The 18,010-nt window shown below is 39.3% G+C and overlaps 1 protein-coding gene across 3 annotated transcripts in view; it reads left to right on the forward strand.

Moving 5' to 3' along the window:
• Positions 1 to 18,010, forward strand: part of MOXD1 (monooxygenase DBH like 1) — a 152,884-nt gene that overhangs the window by 90,915 nt on the left and 43,959 nt on the right. Inside the window, exons 11-12 of one of the 3 annotated variants that reach the window (XM_026018158.2) lie at positions 8,895 to 9,063; positions 9,472 to 10,929. The exons of the other annotated variants lie outside the window; for them this stretch is intronic. Of the exons in view, the coding sequence (XP_025873943.1) occupies positions 8,895 to 9,063; positions 9,472 to 9,642 (340 nt within the window). The 3' untranslated portion in view covers positions 9,643 to 10,929. Of the gene's footprint in view, positions 1 to 8,894; positions 9,064 to 9,471; positions 10,930 to 18,010 lie in introns of those variants that run through there. 3 annotated transcript variants of the gene reach the window in all.

An 18,010-nucleotide genomic window follows, 5' to 3' on the forward strand; every position in this document is an offset into this window, starting at 1 on the left:
CATTTCTCTTATGACTAACAATATTGAGCCTCTTTTCACGTGCTTATTGGTTATCTATATGTTCCTTTTTAATTCAAATTTTTGTCCATTGTTTTGTTTCATTGGGTACTTGTTTTCTTATTATAGAGTTGTAGGAGTTCTTTATATTTTTAAAGTGTTCTTTACACTTAAGATATAAGCTCTTGGTCAGATATATTTTTACCACTAGGAGAAGCTAGTCTGTGAATGTTTTCATTTTTAATAGTTTTTTTTTTAAAGATTTTATTTATTCATTCATGAGAGAGAGAGAGAGAGAGAGAGAAGCAGGCTCCATGCTGGGAGCCTGACGTGGGACTCGATCCCAGGACCTGGGCCAAAGGCAGGCGCTAAACCGCTGAGCCACCCAGGGATCCCCTTTAACGGTATTTTTTGAAGCCATTTTATCATTTTTTGTTTATTTTGTGCTTTGGATATCCTGTGTAGGAAATATTTGCCTACCCAAGGTTATGAAGATTTTTTTCCTGATCCCACCCCTCTATAAAGTTTACATTTTTCAGCTTTTATGTTTATACTGATGACCCACTTTAAGTAAATTTATGTGTGTGTTATGAGGCAAATACTGTAGTTCACCATTTTTCATATGGCTATCAAGTTATTCAAGGGCCATTTGATGAAAAAAAAAAACCCCACCTTTTTCCTAGTGAATTATCCTCGAATGTTTGTTGAAAATCATTGGATCATACATTGACTATTTCTTGGCTGTGAATTTTATTTCACTGGTGTTCATGTTTAGCCTAACTCTAATATCAGACTCTGTTATCATAGTTTTATAGTAAGTCTTAAATAAGACCATATATGTCCCCAAACTTTGTCATTTGTTTCTCTTTCCAGAGTTACTTTGGGTAGTCTTAAGTTCATTTCATGTGTATATATATATATATATTTTTAAATCAACTTGTAATTTGATTAAATTTGCAAAGGAAAATTGCTCACCAATATTAAATCATAATGTAATTTGTTTTTATCAACTACAGTGATACATAAATAATACCCTCTTATTTATATATGCATCTGGGTAGACATTTACACCCTGCTCAGATGTACAAAAATGAAACTCTTTTAATTTCTAAACCATTCCCAATATTCCTAACCAACTCTCAGTTCCAGTGAGAGCAGAGCTTGCTACTTCAAGGTTACATGTTTCTGGTCTAAAGCTTAGTCTTTTAAGGAAAAATACTTAGGATAAAGATTTATTTTTTTCAGGATTTCTCCTCTTTCCATCTCTTCATTTCTTTTTCTCCTGGGGTAATCGAGAAGTGTGGTATAGGATAGGCTGGAAGGAGTAGGTTTGTTGGTGTGACGTCATTATAGATAGAGGCCTGAACAAAGTCATCAGGAATGCAGAGGAGATAATAAATACAAATCAAGCTGCCATCTCAGAGGGGCTGGGGACCACATCCCCAGGTCATCAGCCTGGGTCATGCGGTCTCCGGACATGTGAAGTTTTTCTACATCCTTTTACCTATATTTATAGTAAATTAATAAGTGTTTTTATACCATTTATGTTTATGCTGTGAAATCTCAAAAAAAATTTACTAGTTTACTGATTTATTCTAGCAGCAAAACTTTTAAAGATTTCATGTATGTACCACAATACACTGTTCACTCTCACCAGCAAGGCTTGGAAAACGCAGCCATGAGGTCCCTTGGCTCTTCCCCCCCCCCCCCCCCCGCCCCCCCTTGGCTCTTTATAGGGATTCCAGTGCCACCTGGTGGTGTTACAGGGATTACAGGTTATGATTTTGTTCCAGCATTTCTCACTGGTTAGGAAATGGATTTTCTTCTTTTCAAGAAGGACACCTTATCTCATTAAAAAGCAAATTTTATTTTTAATATGTGATTTTAAAAGATTTTATTTTTAATAAAACCTAGCTTTTGCCTTCCGTGTATTTAAAAGGACATAGTAGGGGTGCTTGGGTGTCTCAGTCAGTTGAGCCTGTGGACTCTTGGTTTTGGCCCAGGTCACAGACTCACTGTTGTGGGATTGACCCCACCCTCACCCCCACCCCCCACCTTTGGGCTCTGCACTCATTGTGGAGTCTGGTTCAGATTCTCTCTCTCTCTTCCTCCCCACCCCACCTCTCACAAATAAATGGATAAAAGGACACTATGTGTAAATGTATTAGGCTCCTATCAAGTTTTTATTTTATACTAATTCTCTGGATTGCATCTCTACAAGGTTTCATTGAATGTTTAATTTTATTTAAAATTTTTTTAAAAAGATGTTATTTATTTATTAAAGAGAGAGAGAAAGAGAGAACACGAGTGGGGTGTGAGGGGCAAGGGGAGAAGCAGGTCCCCCACTGAGCAGGGAGCCGGTTGTGAGGTTGGATCCCAGGACCCCGGAATAATGACCTGAACCAAAGGCAGTTGCCCAACTGACTGAGCCACTCACACAGCCCAGAATGTTTAATTTTAGAATTTTATAGATTTTTAGGTCATTGCTAGATATGTTTAGGGTTGTATGATGCCAACTGCTCTTTCTTTATAATACTTTTAACTTTACGATCTTTGTGCAAGATAATGCATTTTAAATGCAACAAAGGTATGTTGTCTTTAATTCAAGGAAAAGGGAAGTTAGAAATGAAGAATCTAGAGATCCTCGTATATTATCCATTGTTGTACTCGTCGTTTCACTTATTGGAGTAAGGGGGCAATAATTTTAGTTTATGCCTTAAAAATTTATTTTCATAACCCTAAAAGATCAATGAAGAAGGGCTAATTTACTTTAAAAGCTAATATTCAATGTGCCTAACTAGCTTGTGTGTGTAAGAGAGCAATTAAAGGCATAAATAAATGAAGAACTTGTGGGGGTGCTGTGTGGCTCAATTGGTTGAGCATCCGACTCTTGGTTTTGGCTCAGGTCATGATCTCAGGGTCGTGGGATCATGCTCTGTATGTGGGTCTCTGCTCAGTGAGAAGTCTGCATCTTCCTCTGCCTCCACTTTTCTGCCACTACCCCCGCTTATGCACACACTTTCTCTCTTCCTCAAATAAATGAATAAATATTTTTTTCTTTTTTTAATAATAAATTTATTTTTTATTGGTGTTCAATTTGCCAACATACAGAATAACACCCAGTGCTCATCCCGTCAAGTGCCCCGCTCAGTGCCCGTCACCCATTCACTCCCACCCCCCACCCTCCTCCCCTTCCACCACCCCTAGTTCATTTCCCAGAGTTAGGAGTCCTTATGTTCTGTCTCCCTTTCTGATATTACCTACCCATTTCTTCTCCCTTCCCTTCTATTCCTTTCACTATTATTTATATTCCCCAAATAAATGAGAACATATAATGTTTGTCCTTCTCTGATTGACTTACTTCACTCAGCATAATACCCTCCAGTTCCAACCACGTTGAAGCAAATGGTGGGTATTTGTCATTTCTAATGGCTGAGGAATATTCCATTGTATACATAAACCACATCTTTATCCATTCATCTTTCGATGGACACCGGGGCTCCTTCTACAGTTTGGCTATTTTGGACATTGCTGCTATAAACATCAGGATGCACGTGTCCCGGAGTTTCATTGCATCTGTATCTTTGGGGTAAATCCCCAACAGTGCAATTGCTGGGTCGTAGGGCAGGTCTATTTTTAACTCTTTGAGGAACCTCCAGACAGTTCCAGAGTGGCTGCACCAGTTCACATTCCCACCAACAGTGCAAAAGGGTCCCCTTTTCTCCACATCCTCTCCAACATTTGTGGTTTCCTGCCTTGCTAATTTTCCCCATTCTCACTGGTGTGAGGTGGGATCTCATTGTGTTTTGATTTGTATTTCCCTGATGGCAAGTGATGCAGAGCATTTTCTCATGTGCTTGTTGGCCATGTCTATGTCTTGTCTGTGAGATTTCTCTTCATGTCTTTTGCCCATTTCATGATTGGATTGTTTGTTTCTTTGCTGTTGAGTTTAATAAGCTTTTTATAGATCTTGGAAACTAGCCCTTTATCTGATACGTCATTTGCAAATTTCTTCTCCCATTCTGTAGGTTGTTTTTTAGTTTTGTTGACTGTATCCTTTGCTGTGCAAAAGCTTCTTATCTTGATGAAGTCCCAATAGTTCATTTTTGCTTTTGTTTCTTTTGCCTTCGTGGATGTATCTTGCAAGAAGTTACTGTGGCCGAGTTCAAAAAGGGTGTCGCCTGTGTTCTCCTCTAGGATTTTGATGGAATCTTGTCTCACATTTAGATCTTTCATCCATTTTGAGTTTATCTTTCTGTATGGTGCAAGAGAGTGGTCTAGTCTCATTCTTCTGCATGTGGATGTCCAATTTCCCCAGCACCATTTATTGAAGAGACTGTCTTTCTTCCAATGGATAGTCTTTCCTCCTTTATTGAATATTAGTTGACCATGAAGCTGAGGGTCCACTTCAGGATTCTCTGTTCTATTCCATTGATCTATGTGTCTGTTTTTGTGTCAGTACCACACTGTCTTGATGACCACAGCTTTGTAGTACAACCTGAAATCTGGCATTGTGATGCCCCCAGATATGGTTTTCTTTTTTAAAATCCCCCTGGCTATTTGAGGTCTTCTCTGATTCCACACAAATCTTAAAATAATTTGTTCTAACTCTCTGAAGAAAGTCCATGGTATTTTGATAGGGATTGCATTAAACGTGTAAATTGCCCTGGGTAACATTGACATTTTCACAATATTAATTCTGCCAATACATGAGCATGGAATATTTTTCCATCTCTTTGTGTCTTCCTCAATTTCTTTCAGAAGTGTTCTATAGTTTTTAGGGTATAGATCCTTTACCTCTTTGGTTAGGTTTATTCCTAGGTATCTTATGCTTTTGGGTGCAATTGTAAATGGGATTGACTCCTTAATTTCTCTTTCTTCAGTCTCATTGTTAGTGTATAGAAATGCCACTGACTTCTGGGCATTGATTTTGGATCCTGCCACACTGACGAATTGCTATATGAGTTCTAGCAATCTTGGGGTGGAGTCTTTTGGGTTTTTTATGTAGAGTATCATGTCATCAGCAAAGAGGGAGAGTTTGACTTCTTCTTTGCCAATTTGAATGCCTTTTATGTCTTTTTGTTGCCTGATTGCTGAGGCGATGACTTCCAGTACTATGTTGAATAGCAGTGGTGAGAGTGGACACCCCTGTCTTGTTCCTGATCTTAGGGGAAAGGCTCCCAGTGCTTCCCCATTGAGAATGATATTTGCTGTGGGCTTTTTGCAGATGGCTTTTAAGATGCTGAGGAATGTTCCCTCTATCCCTACAGTCTGAAGAGTTTTGATCAGGAATGGATGCTGTATTTTGTCAAATGCTTTCTCTTCATCTAATGAGAGGATCATATGGTTCTTCGTTTTTCTCTTGCTGATATGATGAATCACATTTATTGTTTTATGACTGTTGAACCAGCCTTGTGTCCCGGGGATAAATCCTACTTGGTCATGGTGAATAATTTTCTTAATGTACTGTTGGATCCTATTGGCTAGTATCTTGAGAATTTTTGCATCTGTGTTCATCAGGGATATTGGTCTGTAATTCTCCTTTTTGGTGGGGTCTTTGTCTGGTTTTGGAATTAAGGTGATGCTGGCCTCATAGAACAAGTTTGGAAGTACTCCATCTCTTTCTATCTTTCCAAACAGCTTTAGTAGAATAGGTATGATTTCTTCTTTAAACGTTTGATAGAATTGCCCTGGGAAGCCATCTGGCCCTGGACTCTTGTGTCTTGGGAGGTGTTTGATGACTGCTTCAATTTCCTCCCTGGTTATTGGTCTGTTCAGGTTTTCTATTTCTTCCTGTTCCAGTTTTGGTAGTTTGTGTCTTTCCAGAAATGTGTCCATTTCTTCTAGATTGCCTAATTTATTGGCGTACAGCTGTTCATAATATGTATTTAAAATCGTTTGTATTTCCTTGGTATTGGTAGTGATCTCTCCTTTCTCATTCATGATTTTATTAATTTGAGTCTTCTCTCTCTTCTTTTTAATAAGGTTGGCTAATGGTTTATCTATCTTATTAATTCTTTCAAAGAACCAACTCCTGGTTCTGTGGATTTGTTCCACAGTTCTTCTGGTCTCGATTTCGTTGAGTTCTGCTCAAATCCTTATTAACTCTCTTCTTTGCTGGGTGTAGGATCTATTTGCTGTTTTTTCTCTAGCTCCTTTATGTGTAAGGTGAGCTTTTGTATTTGAGTTCTTTCCAGTTTTTGAATGGATGCTTGTATTGCAGTGTATTTCCCCCTCACGACTGCTTTTGCTGCATCCCAAAGATTTTGAACGGTTGTATCTTCATTCTCATTAGTTTCCATGAATCTTTTTAATTCTTCCTTAATTTCCTTGTTGACCCTTTCATCTTTTAGCAGGATGGTCCTTAACCTCCATGTGTTTGAGGTTCTTCCAAACCTCTTGTTGTGATTTAGTTCTAATTTCAAGGCATTATGGTCTGAGAATATACAGGGGACGATCCCAATCGATTCAGACCTGATTTGTGACCCAGTATGTGGTCTATTCTGAATTGGTTTTCTGACATTGAATTGTAATCCATCCAGATTTTGTAGCTCTGTGGGAGAGAGGACTGTTTCTGATACTTTCTTTTGAGGTGAGGTTTTCCTTCTAGTCATTTTGCTCAGTGCAGAGTGGCCAAAAACAAGTTGTATTGGAAAAGGTAAAAAAGAGAGGAGAGAAAGAAGGAAAGAAAAGAGAAAAAGAAACAAGAAAAAAGGAAGAAAAAAAAGAGAAGAAAAAGAGAAAGAAAAAAGGGTGGGGGAAGCAAACAAATAAAAAAGCAAAAACAAAAAAACAAAAACAAAAACAAAAACAAAAAAACAAAACCCTGGCGGAGTATCTTCTGATTCTGTATACTTTAAGTCCCTTGACTTCCCCTGGAACTTGTCCGTCCAGCTGGTCTTCTTGGGGAGGGGCCTGTTGTGCTGATTCTCAGGTGTTAGCACTTGGGGGAGCTGCTCTGCCCCCTGCCTGGTGCAGGGCTCAGTGGGGGTTGTTCACCCCGTGAGGCCCCAGGAGGAACAACCGCAGTGGCAGGGCCAGCTCTGCAGCCCTGGAGTCAGCTCCCGCAGTACCTCCGGGGCTCTCCCTCTGCAGGGCCTGGAGGCTCCGGGGCAGGGCCGCTGATCTGCTCAGCTCGGGGCAGGAGCGTCCTCGCTGTCCTGGGCCCTCCCGGCCTCTGCCTGTCCCGGGGGAGGCCGGATCCTGGGCTGTGTCCCGGCGCCCTGTGCTCCGGGGCCTGCGCTGTTGGATTCGCGCTCCCGCCCCGCAGCCCCCTCCGCGGAGCCGCCCCCGAGCCCCTCCGAGCTGCTCCGGGTCCCGCCATGCGCGCTGCAGCCCTTAGGGAGCTCGGCGCACTCTCCCGGGGCGCAGGTGTCTGTTAGTGTCCCCGGGAGCCCGAGGGCATCCCCGCCCTCCTGGGTCCTGCTCCACCTCCCTGCGGGCCCCTTTCCGCCCAGGAAGGTTGGTGCAGCTCCTGCTCCTCCGGGACGGGGCTCTCCTGTCCTGGGGACACTCGCCCCGGCCTCAGCCCGGCTCCTCGCGGGGCCCCTCCCCCTTGGGGGCCTTTTGTGTCTTTATTTCTTTTTCCCCGTCTTCCTACCTGATAGAAGCGCGAACTCTTCTCACTGTAGCGTTCCAGCTGGTCTCTCTTTAAATCTCAGGCCGAATTCGTAGATTTTCAGGATGAGTTGAAGGTTATGTAGGTAATTTGGTGGGGACAGGTGACTTGGAGACCCTGCTTTTCCGCCATTTGCCCCTCCCTGAATAAATATTTTTTAAAAAGAAATTGTGAAGATCAAATATTAAAAGTATAAATTCTTCAACTGGAGATTAATTAGTTGCTCATTACTGAAACCACTGGAACGTCTTGGGATGCTATAGGAGCCAAATGCCTGCTGGTTACCCATAATAATCTCCAAGACACCATGGATTAGTTCAAGTAAATCTTTGTGGTGTGCCAACACTTACTTACACTTTTCCTTTTTTTCAGCAATCAATAACATAAAACTTATGTTTATTTATTTATTTTTTAATTTTTTTTTATTTATTTATGATAGTCACCGAGAGAGAGAGAGAGGCAGAGACACAGACAGAGGGAGAAGCAGGCTCCATGCACCGGGAGCCGGATGTGGGATTCAGTCCCGGGTCTCCAGGATCGCGCCCTGGGCCAAAGGCAGGCGCCAAACCGCTTCGCCACTCAGGGATCCCCAAAACTTATGTTTAATGACACATCACCCAGAGTATCTTTTCAAGCAGATTGTGTCATTCTATGATTTCTACTTTCTTTCTTTCTTGGACATTAATGTGTTTTTTAGAGCAGCAAGTGGAAGCAAGAGTATATATCTTTTGTGGAGTATTTTTTTTTTCTCAGTAAAATTTGAAAAATACTGGTTCAGTTTCAGATTTTTAAAATTTATTATCACCTTAGGCAAGTCAAAACAGGGCAGCCAGCAGGGGTCAGGCTTTTCAACCCTATGGAACTGAAATTTCCATGTCTTACCCTGCTTTTAAAAACCTACACATTTCTTTAATACACCATTAGTGTTACATTCTGCAGAACTGAATGCGTGCCAGCTCCATTGTTAACAAGAGCCAAAACAAATAAACAAACAAGGAATCATGAAGCTGGAGCAAGCTTTGTGAGTCAAAATTAAATGTCTAGAGTAGTACCCATTTGCTACTAAAATAAGGAATTTCCCTTTTTTCCCCAACGGCACCTTATTCAACATATGTATTTCTTTTGGCATTTGCTGATGAGTCAATCAGTCCTTTGCATTGGCTTTTCTATGTGTGTAAAAATGGACAAATATGAGGTCTATTTTAGAATGTTGAAAAGTAGTGGAAGCATGTCATGCTTTTGTTCTGAATATGACTGATTGTAGTTATTCTAAATTCAGGACCTGGCCCTTCATTATCAAGAGCCCCAAGCAGTATAAAAACCTTTCTTTCATGGACGCAATGAACAAGTTTAAATGGGCTAAAAAGGAAGGTCTTTCCTTCAACAAGCTCGTCCTTAGCTTGCCTGTGAACGTGAGATGTTCCAAGACAGACAATGCAGAGTGGTCGGTAAGCCCTACTTTGTTTTAATCTTTGGAGAAACCAGATGTCACATTTTACCCAATCCCTAATGGGTAAAATCTAAGGAACAAACACACATCCATAAATCTGGTGTTTCAGTTGTCTTTGATATGTCTGGTAATTTAGTTGTTCAATACTGCTTGGGTTGAATGAAAACTCCTGATTCCACCCCCTACGAAGATGGAGATGGACTGCCCAACAGAGGCCAGAATGAAGCAGGGATATGGTGGGGTTGGAGCTTCAAAGAGCAACAGACCCAAGTTTGTATCTCTTGTTCCCAAAGACGCCTGTGGTTCTCTCCTCCACCTCCCTCTGAATCTCTAAGGCTCCCACCCACCAATCCCTGGCTGGCTGACTGTTCTTCAATCACTGGCATTGTCTACCTTTTGTTTTCAGATTCAGGGGATGACAGCATTACCTCCACATGTGGAAAGACCATATAAAACAGAGCCTTTGGTGTGTGGAGCCTCTTCTTCCTCTTCTCTACACAGAAATCGCGCTCTTGAGCTACCCGTGGGCTTTGTGGTGTTGGGCAGCATGCTGCACAGCACAGGCTTGTGGTCATGATTCTGTGCTTGGGGACGATGTTTCCTGTGATCCAAACGTGTCCGGTGCCAGACTTTGAGCATGAAGAGTGAGCGTGAGGAGCATGGAGACCTTTCCTGTCACATACTCCCTCCCCACTACCTGAGAGATGTCCATCCTTCCCCGTCTACCTGAGAAATGTTGATTGGGTTCTCTTCTTTTGCTCAGATATGTCTGATCAAATGTTTCCATTGCCAATAATGCAAAGCTGGACTGACTTAACATAACCTCTTTTTAAAATTTGGACTTAGTTAAGTGGAGGTGAGAGTTCTTTATTTCCTTCCATATTTCATTTTATTTAAAGACTCATTGTTATTTCACTTTTTAGTTTGTGATTTGGCTTCTAGCTTCATTTCTTAAAATGCTTTCATCTGAAAAATGTACAAGAAACACTCTCTGTTCCACATTTCTTCTTCTGTATTGTTCTTTGAGTGTGACTTCCCAAGTGTGACAATAGTCCTTATGTCCTTCAGCGGTAATCCAGCTCTGCCCTTGTCTGTGAAAAACTGATGAGCCCCTTACCTCAGTACTTTTCAGTGATGCCCATTCTAGCTTCTTGGTCCCTCTGAGCCTAATGGTACTCCCAAACAACCCCAGACCTATCTATCTCAGAGCATTTTCCTTTTCCTTCCCTGCTCAGTGCTGACCAGGTGAGTTTTTCTTGAGCTCTGTCACTCTCTAAAAGGAAAGGAGCTAAAGGAAACCCATAAATGGGACATAATGGATTATAGGCTGAGGGGAAAATGTAGCTGGCTGCAAACCCGGGCTGTGAGGAGGGGTCCTTTGCAAGGTTCCAGGTCACAGGCCCCAGAGTATGAGCCAGGCTGGGAGGGTGTGAGGTCTCTGTGGTACCTCACTGACCCCACTAGGTGTCACATGTGCCACATCCTGGCTCAATTTGAGTCAGTTGCTATTGTAGATTTATTTTTATATTAGTTAATAAACTAATTTTCCTTAGTAAAATTGTCACCGATGGAAAATCTTGTCACTTCTTAGGTTCCCTTTCTGTAGCTCAGCCAAATATCATTGTGTGTTCTGTCCTCATTTCTTAAGCTAAGTCTGTTTGGATCATATTAATAAACTAAATAAAATTAAATATTTGTGTGATATCTTGTATACTCCTTGAGAGAAGCAAGGAATTCAGTACTGATGTATCCAGTCAAATGGATTGAGAATGTTGCATTTTTGTATTCCATTTTGAAGCCCGCAAATAATGTCTTCAACACAAACTATATCATCTTTTAAATAAATACTGTATTTTGGAGTGTTTCCTGGTTGGTTCTTAGAATTTATCCCCTTAATTAAATGTTTGTAATATTTATGCAGCATATTTCATAGTTAACTTTACTTGTTTTTATTTCATAAGTGCTATATCGAATTCTGTGTTTTCCATTCAGATACTTGTATAAGCAACACAATAATCCCAAACACTCCCTATTTGAAATTTTGTGTTTATTTTTACTTTAGAATGTTTGGATTTGAGATGTCAAAGTAAAGTTATTTCCTTTGGAAATTATGTCATAATATATTTGTTTTAATTGTTCTTAGTAAGGAAGGTGAATATACAGACTAGAAAGGGATACACAGCTTTTGGAAGCTTGCATTGGTGGATGGGGGAATCTACTTTTTCAGTTGATGTTAGTAAGAGTAAAGCTGACATTTTTTCTCTTAAGAATTCTCATGAATGGGATCCCTGGGTGGCGCAGCAGTTTGGCGCCTGCCTTTGGCCCGGGGCACGATCCTGGAGACCCGGGATCGAGTCCCACGTCGGGCTCCCGGTGCATGGAGCCTGCTTCTCCCTCTGCCTATGTCTCTGCTTCTCTCTCTCTCACTGTGTGCCTATCATAAATAAATAAAATTTTTAAAAAAAATTAAAAAAAAAAAAGAATTCTCATGAATGTATAATTTTGGGGGCATTGACTCTTTATTTGAAATTAGGATAGGTTGTTGATAATTCGGTAAGATTCTGATTATTTTATAAGTTAGTTTCTCTTACAGTGAGCAGGTCTTCCTGAACAGCCCAGGCTTTTTACTACTGCCCTTGGTTACATTGGATGACTTGTTTCCGAGGCTAGCAGGATTGCCTGAGACCCAAAGGAGGACAGAGTCGCCATGTCAGATGGCCCCTGCTTTGATTCTTAATGCAAGAAGGGTGGGAAAAACATATGTGATGAAGCCAATTTTCATCAAAGCCAGATGAGGGTGAGGGTATCTTGGATGATCACTTTCTCAGGCAGGATCAAGAGTCCTAGTAGTGAAAAGAGAGATGCAATCCACAGAAGCAAACCTATTAAGACCTTTGAACTTCCAAATCTATTCTTTTTAAGTTTGAAATTATTTCAGGATAGCATGTTACAAATGTGAATGAAATAATGAAGGATCTACCTGCAGTACAATGATCCAAGTGGTCTTTCTCCTCTAGGCAGTAGCCCACCATTTTGGAGAGGCAAAAAGAAAAGTTGGGTTGTAATTATTCCATCCATTAATGGGTTTTGCTATTCGTTTTTTCAAAGTTGCCATATTTTTAGATTTACTTCAGTAAATAGGCATTACTACACATTAGGTTTATAATCAAGGGAAAAACACAAATAATATATGTTATATTAAAAAATAAATATATATAATTGAATTATTCCTAACTCCAAGACCCTCTTTTGATTTTGTTTTTGGGATCCTTCTTCACTCCTTGGATTCTTCAAGTCCTTTATTTGTTCTGGACCTCCAAATTGGGCATATGCCAATCTTTAGTCAGAACTGGCAAATTGAGGAATAATCTCCCAGGAGCATCTGAAGAATAATCATACTAGCTTCTGCAACAAATACCAAAAATATTACTTAATACAAAAAGGTTTATTTCGTGTTTATTTAATAGTTCAATATGTGTCATTCATTTGGTAACTGACTATCCTTCTTAAAGTGTTTCAGGTACCCAAGATCCTGTGATTCCATCATCCCTAGATCCTGTGCATTATCTTGTTGATAGAATAGATTGATCAATAGAGTGATATATGTCACTTCTAGATTCACTGTCAATTAAAATTAGCCACATGGCCTCACTGAATGCAAAAGGGGCTAGAAGTATAATGCTTAATTGGGTAGTTGCCTCCCCTTACAACACTATAGAAGAGTTATTTCTGCTGCAATGTATATATTTTTGCAAAACTGACTTTTATCTAGTTCAGTGATTCCAAGATTTTTGAGTTAGGAACAATCAAACCAATGTAGAGGTGCCAACCATACATTTTGTCAAATAGAGCACTAATCAGAATACTATTTATTTCCCAAATTTTATTGAAAATTTCCTTGGAGTGTTGGCCTTAGAATTGTGAGCAAAAGCAGGTATTATCTCTGCCATGATGGACATTTAGCCTTCTGATGATGAAGCTCATAGTTGAGTCAACTAGAATTTATCGCCAACATCTCACTTAAAAAAGTAGAAGGATTCAGAATAAATGTCAATCCTTCAAATTGAATAAATTGAACTTTGTGAAAAACTTATTCATTCACTTTTCCATAAACTTGGGCCTGAATCTAGTTTGTATCTTTGATCATCTTAGGCTTGCAAAGTCTTGATTGACAGCTGTATCCAAATCCAGCATAGTCAAACAGATACTTCATAAGCAGAAAACAGATAATTTAATAAATTGATGGCAACACCCCATACTCCCCTGGCCAGAGCTGTGTTCCATGGAAAATATAAAAGTCATAGAAAATTGTTTCAAGAGTTAAACAGGCTTACTACAGAACTTCTCAGAGTCTTTAAAATATAAATATGCATTTGAAAGTCCAAAAGAAGTTATGTCCTATGAAACATTTCCCAATGTACCATTTTGTGGTGGAGCAGCATACCGCAAGAAACAAGCTTTGGGACATCTATTTATCTTGCAGAGCATGGCCAGGTTTCTGTAACAAGTTTTTGGAAGATTCCAAACTGTTTCTGGGCAACTATAAAACAGCCCAACAGACATAGGCCTTCCACCTGTGTTCACTGGTCTCTGCCTTCCTGTTCTATTTTGCCAACAAACAGAAACTATTTTTTTTTTTAATTAATCTGGAGGTAGTACAACATACAGAGAGAATTTTAAAACGGAATATGGGAATATTAAAATATATATACTAAAATGAATTACATGGCATGAATGAGGTATTTGAGAAATGTTGACAAATAAGGCTGTATGTCTTTGGAAAGTTTATGACCTATAGGCATAGACGAATTGTGTGAAATTGATGTAATATAAAAATAAATTTGGAAACTATGGGAATAATCTACAAATGTAGGACACAGGCCAGCATTGAACCAATTTACTCCTTAATATTTTTAAGTAGCTCCATTAAATATTCACAAGCAAAATGATGCCATACATTTTACCTAATGCTTTGGAATTTGCCAAGTGTTTTCACAATATTTTTCATTTAATGCTTAAAATTGCTCTTATAAGTGAATAATTATGTTCAGAAAAGCTAAGGAGATAGCTTTTTATGCCTCAGTAATCATGGAAGACATGTTTCAATCACTTTACAAACTGCATGTGAATGAACAAGATCCAAATTACTTGGACTTGATAAGCTTCTGTTTTCCCACCGGTAAAGTGGTGACAGTATTTTCTGATCTTATAAAGTGGCTTGTGGACCAAAAGTGGTGATGAAGAGATGGCACTGGCCACACTATGCTGGTCAATGTTGGTTTTTGCCCTCTCCGAAAGATCTGGCATTGGAGTGCGTGGCTACCTGACAATAAATGCAGATTTTCTTGCCTACCTTTCAGACACAATCAACTAAAATTTGACTTTAACCAAACACTTTTGCTAGGTGAATGATATTTAATCAAATGAATATTAGATCTGGGTGAATTTGACAATCACTCCCTTAAAAAGATTCTCTAATGACTGATTACCTATTACCTCTTATGTTTCTGAAGAAGAAAAACATCGTATTTTGCTTTTTTCCCCCCTCTTGAAAATAATGAGTTCTCACAGACATGAATGCTTAGGGTTAATGAGGTAGAAGAGAGAGTGAATGACATAGAAGACAAGTTGATGGTAAGAAAGGAAGCTGAGGAAAAAAGAGAAAAACAATTAAGGTTCTATGAGGAAAGGCTTAGGGAAATAAATGATTGCCTGAGAAGGAAAAATTTATGTCTTATTGGGGTTCCAGAAGAGGCCAAGAGGGAGAGAGGCCAACAAAGTATATTTGAACAGATCATAGTTGAGAACTTCCCTAATTTGGGAAGGGAAGCAGGCATTCAGATCCAGGAGATAGAGAGGACCCACCCCCAAAAAATCAATAAAAACTGTCAACACCTTGACATTTAATGGTGAAACCTGCAAATTCCCAAGATAAAGAGAAAATCCTTAAAGTGGCTTGAAACAACAGATTCTTAACTTACATTCTTAACTTACCTGGCAGGCCAGAAAGGGCGGGCGTGATATATTCAGGGTACGCAATGAGAAGAACATGCAACCAAGAATACTTTATCCATCAAAGCTCTCATTCAGCATCGAAGGAGAGATAAAGAGCTTCCAGAATATGCAGAAACTGAAAGAATATGTGACCACCAAACCAATTCTGCAAGAAATATTAAGTGGCACCCTGTAAAAGAAAGAGGGAGCCCAAAGAAACAATCTGAAAAAAAAAAGGCCTATATAGGTAATATGACGACACTAAATTCATGTCTTTCAATAGTTACTCTGAACGTGAATGGGCTGAATCAAAAGACACAAGGTATCAAACTGGATAAAAAAACAAGACCCATCTATTCGCTGTCTACAAGAGACTCATTTGAGATCTGGGGACACCTACAGCCTGAAAATGAAAAGGTGAAGAACCATTTACCATTCAAATGGTCCTCAAAAGAAAGCTGGGGGTAGCAATCCTCAAATCTGATAAAGTTTATCCCAAAGACTGTAGTAAGAGATGAAGTGGGACACTATATCATACTTAAAGGGCCTATCAATCAACAAGAAGACCTAAGAACCATGAATATTTATGTCCCTAATGTGGGAGCTGCCAAGTATATCAATCAATTAATAACCAAAGTAAAGACATACTTAGATAATAATACACTAGATAATAGATACACTATAGATCTAATACACTAGATAATAATACTAGTAGGAGACTTCAACACAGCACTTTCTGCAAATGACAGATTGGCTAAGCACAACAGCACCAAAGAAACAAGGACCTTAAATGATACACCTTAAAAAATGAAATCCATCTGGATCAGATGGATTTCACAGATATATACAGAACTTTCCATCTGAACACAACTGAATACACACTCTTCTCAAGTGCACATGGAACTTTCTCCAGAATAGACCACATACTGGGTCATAAATCAGGTCTCAGTTGATACCAAAGATTGAAATTGTCCCCTGCATATTTTCAGACCACAATGCTTGGAAACCTGAACTCAATCACAAAAAGAGATTTGAAGGAAACTCAAACACGTGGAGGTTAAAGAGCATCCTACTAAAAGATGAATAGGTCAACCAGAAAATTAGAGAAGAATTGAAAAAAAATTCATGGAAACTAATGAAAATGAAGATACAACTGGTCAAAATCTTTGGGATACAGCAAAAGTGGCCCTAAGAGGATAATACATCACTATACTAGCCTCCCTCAAAAAACTGAAAAAACCTCAAATGCACAAGCTAACCTCACACCTAAAGGAACTGGAGGAAGAACAGCAAATAAAACCTACACCAAGCAGAAGAAAAGAGAATAAAGATTTGAGCAGAACTAAATGAAATAGAGACCAGAAGAACTGTAGAACAGATTAAAAAAAAAAAACCATTCTTTGAGAGAATGAATTAGAGTCTTTTCTCTTTTCTTTTTAATAAGGCTGGCTAATAGATAAACCATTAGCCAGCCTTATTAAAAAGAAAAGAGAAAAGACTCTAATAAAACCATGAATGAAAAAGGAGAAATCACAACCAATTCCAAGGAAATACAAACAATTTTAAAAACATATTATGAGTAGGTATACACCAACAAATTAGGCAATTTAGAAGAAATGGATGTGTTTCTGGAAAACGACAAACTACCAAAACTGGAACAAAAAGAAATAGAAAACCTGAACAGGCCAATAACCAGGGAGGGAATTGAAGCAGTCATCAAAAACCTCCCAAGACACCAAAGTCCAGGGCCATCAAACGTTTAAAGAAGAAACAATATCTATTCTACTAAAGCTGTTCCAAAAGACAGAAAGGGATAGAATACTTCCAAACTCATTTTATGAGGCCAGTATCACCTTAATTCCAAAACCAAACAAAGACCTCACCAAAAAAGAGAATTATAGATCAGTATCCCTGATGAACACAGATGCAAAAATTCTCTACAAGATCCTAGCCAATAGGATCCAACAGTACATTAAGAAAATTATTCACCATGACCAAGTGGGATTCATCCTCCAGATGCAAGGCTGGTTCAACACTGGTAAAACAATTAAAGTAATAGATCATATGAACAAGAGAATAAACAAGAACCATATGATCCTCTCAATACAGAGAAAGGATTTGACAAAATACAGCATCCATTCCTGATCAAAACTCTTCAGAGTGTAGGGATAGAGGGAACATTCCTCAGCATCTTAAAAGCCATCTACGAAAAGCCCACAGCAAATATCATTCTCAATGGGGAAGCACTGGGAGCCATTCACATAAGATCAGGACATGACAGGAATGTCCACTCTCACCACTGCTATTCAACATAGTACTAGAAGTCCTAGCCTCAGCAATCAGATGAAAAAAAGAAATAAAAGGCATTCAAATTGGCAAAGAAGTCAAACTCTCCCTCTTTGCAGATGACCTGATACTATACATAGAAAACCCAAAAGACTCCAACCCAAGATGGCTGGAACTCATACAGCAATTCAGCAGTGTGGCAGGATCCAAAATCAATGCCCAGAAGTCAGTGGCATTTCTATACACTAACAACGAGACTGAAGAAAGAGAAATTAAGGAGTCAATCCCATTTATATTTGCACCCAAAAGCATAAGATACCTAGGAATAAACCTAACCAAAGAGGTAAAGGATCTATACCCTAAAAACTACAGAACACTTCTGAAAGAAATTGAGGAAGACACAAAGAGATGGAAAAATATTCCATGCTCATGGATTGGAATAATTAATATTGTGAAAATGGCAATGCTACCCAGGGCAATTTACACATTCAATTCAATCCCTATCAAAATACCATGGACTTTCTTCAGAGAGTTGGAACAAATCATCTTAAGCTGATTTCTGTGTAATCACAGAGCCTGAATAGCCAGCAGAATACTGAAAAAGAAGACCAGAGCTGGGGGAATCACAATGCCGGATTTCAAGTTGTACTACAAAGCTGTGATCA

Source organism: Vulpes vulpes, chromosome 1, assembly GCF_048418805.1.
Source record: "Vulpes vulpes isolate BD-2025 chromosome 1, VulVul3, whole genome shotgun sequence".
NCBI lineage: Eukaryota > Metazoa > Chordata > Mammalia > Carnivora > Canidae > Vulpes > Vulpes vulpes.